This window comes from Anarrhichthys ocellatus, unplaced genomic scaffold, assembly GCF_004355925.1.
Source record: "Anarrhichthys ocellatus isolate YVR2014 unplaced genomic scaffold, GSC_Weel_1.0 scaffold12, whole genome shotgun sequence".
In the NCBI taxonomy this organism is placed as follows: Eukaryota; Metazoa; Chordata; class Actinopteri; order Perciformes; family Anarhichadidae; genus Anarrhichthys; species Anarrhichthys ocellatus.
This window is the reverse complement of record NW_022280042.1, coordinates 8,128,163-8,134,162: the sequence shown is the minus strand read 5'-3', so window position 1 is coordinate 8,134,162 and position 6,000 is coordinate 8,128,163. Positions and strand designations below refer to the sequence as shown.

General features: G+C 47.4%; 1 protein-coding gene across 2 annotated transcripts in view; it reads right to left on the bottom strand.

The window, feature by feature from the left end:
• nid2a (nidogen 2a (osteonidogen)) overlaps nt 1-6,000 on the bottom strand; it is a 31,731-nt gene that overhangs the window by 3,822 nt on the left and 21,909 nt on the right. The window contains exons 22-33 of one of the 2 annotated variants that reach the window (XM_031852029.1): nt 5,036-5,169; nt 4,828-4,933; nt 4,552-4,676; nt 4,354-4,459; nt 3,755-3,879; nt 3,557-3,662; nt 3,068-3,201; nt 2,857-2,962; nt 1,470-1,700; nt 1,209-1,381; nt 934-1,063; nt 672-843 (exon numbers count right to left, since the gene is read on the bottom strand). In XM_031852029.1, the coding sequence (XP_031707889.1) occupies nt 672-843; nt 934-1,063; nt 1,209-1,381; nt 1,470-1,700; nt 2,857-2,962; nt 3,068-3,201; nt 3,557-3,662; nt 3,755-3,879; nt 4,354-4,459; nt 4,552-4,676; nt 4,828-4,933; nt 5,036-5,169 (1,648 nt within the window). The remainder of the gene's footprint in view (nt 1-671; nt 844-933; nt 1,064-1,208; nt 1,382-1,469; nt 1,701-2,856; nt 2,963-3,067; nt 3,202-3,556; nt 3,663-3,754; nt 3,880-4,353; nt 4,460-4,551; nt 4,677-4,827; nt 4,934-5,035; nt 5,170-6,000) is intronic. The other variant, XM_031852028.1, reaches the window with a different exon arrangement.

The following is a 6,000-nucleotide window of genomic DNA, read 5'->3' as shown; positions in this document are numbered from 1 at the left end:
TGCTGGAGAGCTGACCGACCTCATTGCCTGTGTGTGTGTGTGTGTGTGTGTGTGTGTGACTGTCCAGGATTAATAGCGTCAGTAAATCCCGTCCAGTATTCTTGGCTCAGTTTGGTGCAGCACTGACAGAGAAAGCACTAAAAGTCACTTACATGACAGAGTTAGCAGACATGCGTTACTCCTGCGATCGTCTGCCTCGTACTGATGAAGTCATGTTCAGCGACTCAACAAGAATCTTTTCCTACGAAGCAACCTGCACTGTACTAATGAATCAGACGCCCTGTTGACTCACAGCCTGACTGAGGACCGGCTGTGTGTTTGTCACGGTCGTGCTAGCGGGCCCAAAGCCATCTGCGCCCTCTCCTGATAGAAAAATCACACTGCGGAACTGTTTCTCGTTCTGCCTCGGCGGAGCACCTCCAGCTTGTTACACTCGATCACGAGGAGGGTTGTGTGGGTGCTTGTTTGTTTTTTTGCTCAGATTTGTGCGTGTTTGCGAGTCCAGACTAAAGCGTCACAATTTAGTCGACAGTAAAACTTAGTTTCTCCACAAAGAATCACAGAAAGCGCCACTGTAAACCTTAGTGGACAAAGACCACAACGCTCTGGTGGAATGGCTCAGGTTTGTTTGCCAGAAGATGGACAGACACAAAGACGTGCGGGGTCGTTACCCGGTGGAAGAGACCACTATGATGGCTCGGGGGTTGACCAGGTCCGTGCCGAACAGCGTCCTCCTCCCGCTGCCGTCCAGGTTGGCGGTTTCGATCATGTCCGGGTTCGAGTCGACCCAGAACATCAACCTGCGTTTGACATCCACCGCCAGACCCTCTGGACTGACCAGATCTACACGGGAGCAGGGAGACCACATAGAGGGTTTAGAGATCATTTAAAACACACACACACACATCACAGAGCGCCAGTGTGTGTTCTTACTTGTGTTAATGAGTATCTCTGGCTCGGCACCAGCCACCAATGAAGCCCTGTTGATGGTTCTGGCGGACAAATCTGTCCAATAGACCTGGTTCTCTTTGCAGTCGTAGGCTATACCAACAACGATGGAACCCTGGAGACACACACATGAACATAATGAGATATGTCGACATAATCACAGCCACGCCGGTGTCGACCTGATGCGGCATAAAAAGTAAAGAAAACAGATACCAGATGTTAAAGGGGGACACATGGAAGCGTGTCCATTCATCTCTTACATGTAGGGTCAGTAGCGTTTTGGACCGGGTTCCATCTAGTCGGGTCCCGTTAAGGGGCAACGCTCCTATTTTCTGTCCCTGAGCGTACAGCAGCGTGATGTCAGCGTTCGGCGGAGGGGTCACGTCTGGGCGGGGCAATGGGCGCACGGTGGGCGGGGCCGCTGAGGGAAGGCCTGGGACAAAGATTGGATGGGTTGGAAATTACATTTCAGCTATGATTGATGGCCCCAAACGGCACAGCGCTGGCGAAGAGACACTTACACGCAGGTTTGACGACGTCATGTGATCGGGTGCCAGGGACCTCTCGTCCATCCTGGTCCACGCACCAGCAGTAAGTGGTCTCTCCGTAGCACTGGACAGGACTGAACTGTCCATCCGGCTCGCACTGAGGCACGTACTGTTGCGGCTCCGGTTTGCCGCCGTAGTGCTCGATCAAACTGGTCCTCCATCGCTCGCACACGCTCTCGGGGTGCTGGGTCGGCGCCACGGGGACTGAGGGGGACACGAATCAAACACACCCAACGCTGTTAACGTTTTTAAATATTTAAAAAAAGTAAAGTATAATACTACAGGGTTGTGCAATTACAATTCCCATCCCATTCGGTTGCAATTCATATCATTATTTAATCCGATTGTTAGGGTGTTTTCTTGCTGGAGTTTACATTACAGTGATATGTGGAGTGCTTGATTAATGGTGCGGGGAGGTTCTGTGTTTAAAGAGACACACACACACATCTTGCTTTCGTCAATACTGTTTACCTTGTAAAATCTCTTTAATAACTCGCTTTATAGGCGAGCTTTAAAACTAAACCTGAAACCACTTTGGGCTTCCACTAATGTTTATTCTGGCCTCCCTCTCTCTCGCTCTCTGTGCGTCTCTGATGCCAGACACGTTGCTAAGACTAAGAGGGAGATCGGGGTAATATCTGAAAGGAGGGTGAGAAGAGAATAGCTCCGTAGTGAGAGATCAGAGAGGTTCAGAGCGAAGAAGGCTAACTAAACAATTAGGACTGAAGTCTTGCCGAGTTTTTCCGGCAGCGTTCACTGTAGTGGCGGTCAGCGCGCTGCGATCCGGCCTCATGAATCACTTGGTTTTACTTCTATTTAGTGTTTAACCACATGACCAACTGAGTTCAGTGGTCCACGTGTCTCTGACAGAAATGCTAAATCGATGATATTTCGGTCCTCGGGCTGACTTACTGTGTTGGCAACGACTTATGTGGGCACACAGATGTGAGAGCTTAGTGTGCGTGTTTGATGCCGGCATCACGTAAACCTCTAAATATGATACAAGTGTAATTCAAGAACTAAAATGGACAAATTATAGGGTTACATCAGGCTCACTGTGGTCGTACCGAGCAACTGAAAATGCTTTTAGTTTTAATAAAGCTGAGCTGAGTCTGTGTTTCTGGAGGTAACACCGCTTCGTCACTCAGCTGCTCAGGCAGCCCGGTTTGTTTGTGCTTCGGTCGCCCGGCACCAGCCGGCTGCTCATCTTACCACCAAGTGACCGCTTCAGATGTTTCGGACGGTCGTAAATGGGATTTATAGCAAGAGGTGAATTTACAGAACGGCCTCTGTGTGAGTGAGAGGGCGAGAGAGGATCACAGAGAGAGAGAGGGTGTGTGTGTGGGGGGGGGGTTCTCACCTGGTTTGTCACAGTCCACAGATGGTTTATGAGGTGGAGTCTTGGTTCCTTTTCTCTCCTGTCCCCTACTGTCCACGCACCAGCAATACCCAGAGGAACCGGAGCACTGAAGCACATAACAATTAACAACAATGTTATCCGCACGAATAAGAAGAATAAGAAGAAGAAGAGAAACAAGAGAAACGCTCTGCAGAGGAATCACAGTTTGTACCTGTCGAGGTAGATATTGTCCCTCTGCATCACACAGAGGTATGAATACCCCAATCCAACCCTGTCCCTCTGGAGTGGTGGTCCGAACACCGTCTCTGTTGTGCTCACAGTGAGTTTTAGGACGCTCTGGTTCATCTGGAAAAAATAACAAATGTACAGAAGCGTTATGATTGAATGAACGTGGCTGGTTTTGTCTCCTGACTGCCAACACTGCTCTCTTTGCTGTGAGTCGTTATCTGGTTCTACCGGTTCTATGCAGATGACACTGGACTTTCAACTCGTGTCCTGTATTTATTATACACTATAAATACGCCAGGCTGGCCCCGTAAAGGATTCTTTTCATCCTGTATGAGTCATCCAGAACGCTGCAGAACTCCTTCACTCTGGTCTTCTTCCTCTAAGCTGATACGTTTAAACAACCTTGTTATAGCCACCGTAAACAGCATATATACAATATAGCCCGAGGTTCTCCTGGCAGGGTACAACTCACCTGGTTTGTCACAGTCTCTGGGTGGTGTACCAGGTGGTGTCCTGGTTCCTGTTCTCTCCTGTCCCCTATTGTCCACACACCAACAATGTCCACTAGGGCTGTGGCACTATCACAACGACGAAAGATTATTTAGGTATTACGTCTATCATTTTGTTTAACACTAAACCACAGTAAAACAGGTTTGTTGTGGATGCCAACCTGCAGCGATAGGTACTGTCCGTCAGCGTCGCATTGGGGCACATAGATAGGTTGTCCGTCTTGACCGATAGTCTGAGCTCTGTCTCTGTGGCGCTCACAGTGAGTTTTAGGACGCTCCGGTTCATCTGGAAAACATTTAGTAGTTACCAAAAGTTGTAAAAGTAACAGACAAATTGTATCAAGCACATCTCAAGTTGCAGGTCTTGAATCCACATGAGTTATGATGTACCGAGTCAACATGTTTTTACAGACGTGCCTCTATGCTGATGACGATCCACTATCCTGGGCAAGCTGACTTCTGAAAGTCTCTCCTTCTTCTTTGATGGTATCATGACTTCTGCACATACTTCAGCCTTCGCACAATCCCTGACTTACCCCGAACACGTGGCATTCATTACGGCCATGTTCTCGTTCTGTTGGTCTGCACTGTACAACTCTGCTCAGAGCCTTGTAAGCTCTCCTCATATCCTGTACAACCGAGTACAACCCCCCCCCCCCGGATGGGCTTCTGAAGTATTTTCCGTCAACCCTAACAACTCATCTAGAATGCTACTGAAGTGATCTTAGATACATAGTAAAGTCACCCCAACGAGTCTCACCTGGTTTGTCACAGTCCACAGGTGGTGTACCAGACGAGGTCCTGGTTCCTGCTCTCTCCTGTCCCCTATTGTCCACACACCAACAATGTCCAGTTGATCCGTGGCACTGAAATACACAATAACAACCATTATTACACATAACAAGCCTCATGAGAGAGCAAAGGCATGAAGTCTCTTTACATTAAAAGCAGATCTCACCTGTTGAGATGTGTACTGTCCATCTGAGTCACACTGAGGTACAAACACTCCTATTAAAGGGTACCCCTCTGGACTGGTGGTCTCTACACTGTCTCGGTGCTGCTCACAGTAAGTTCTGGGCTCATCTGAGGAGTTCAGATTAAATAACAGTAAATAAATAGTCACACCAGAGTACAAAAACCTGATGACGTTCCTCAGAGCTAGTAACCGACATGTAATTACAAAACCTTCAGTGTACGTGTATGAAGACCTCAAAGAATGGACCCTTTCCCTCACCTGGTTTGTCACAGTTTGTGGGTGTTGTACCAGGTGGGGTCCTGGTTCCTCCTCTCTCCTGTCCCCTAACGTCTACACACCAACAATGTCCAGTGGAGCCGTGACACTGGAGCACATGATATCAAAATGATGCTTACGTTTCTTCATGTTACACAAAGGTTGCATGACATTCATGAATAAAACTACTAATCTGTCACCAGACGCTGACCTGCAATGATGTGTACTGTCCGCTGTCATCACACTGAGGTACGTAGGCTCCGACAACAGGATGTCTCTCTGGACTGGTGGTCTGCACGCCGTCTCTGTGGCGCTCACAGTGAGTTTTAGGACGCTCTGGTTCGTCTGGAGGGATAAAGATGAACGACAGCAGGGATCATATGCATATTCTATATATATATTTCTAACACAGACCATTTGTATTTACATAACTACTAACTATTATTTAGATATGTAGCGCATAGTCAGTCCTTCATTTAATGTGTTAAGAACAACACATGCAGTGGAAAATAAAACATACAAACTACAAATCTGATCAAATACACATGTTGCTATATTACATGTTGCTTTTACTTTTGCATTAGAATTACTACTTTAGGGTTAATGGTGGATGTGTGGACAGGACTGTGTTTGTGTAAAGACCTACAAATGTACGGTTTAAAAGAATGACTGGGGGGGGGCAGTGTTTATTTTCTGACTGACAACTCGTAGTTAAAAAGGGCTTAGGGTCATAAAATCCATACAGCCGGCACTTCTCCCTGTCAGCTTGTAGTTAATGTAAGAAACAAATAACAAAGTTGCATTTACTTTTTGCAACAATGTAAAAAACGAAATGTACTTGTTTCTCATACGTCCTTTACGCTCAACTTCCCACCACACACACACACACACACACACACACACAGTCCTGCAGTGATATCACCTGTTTTTCCAGGCATTCCAAGGCTGTGACCCAATGACCTCAGTAGTGCACCACTTACAAGGTTAGACACACACTTCACATAAACGTGCTGTCTGCTTGACTTGTCACTGAGTTGAGGAATTAGGGGGTTCACAGGTCAATGTTAATGACATAATACACCTGCTGACGCCGGTGCTGTTACTGCAGCGGTGGAAACAGTTTGAAGCTCTCACGGGAAGCTGAATCGAGGGAGGGGTCCGTCTGTTCCTGTATGT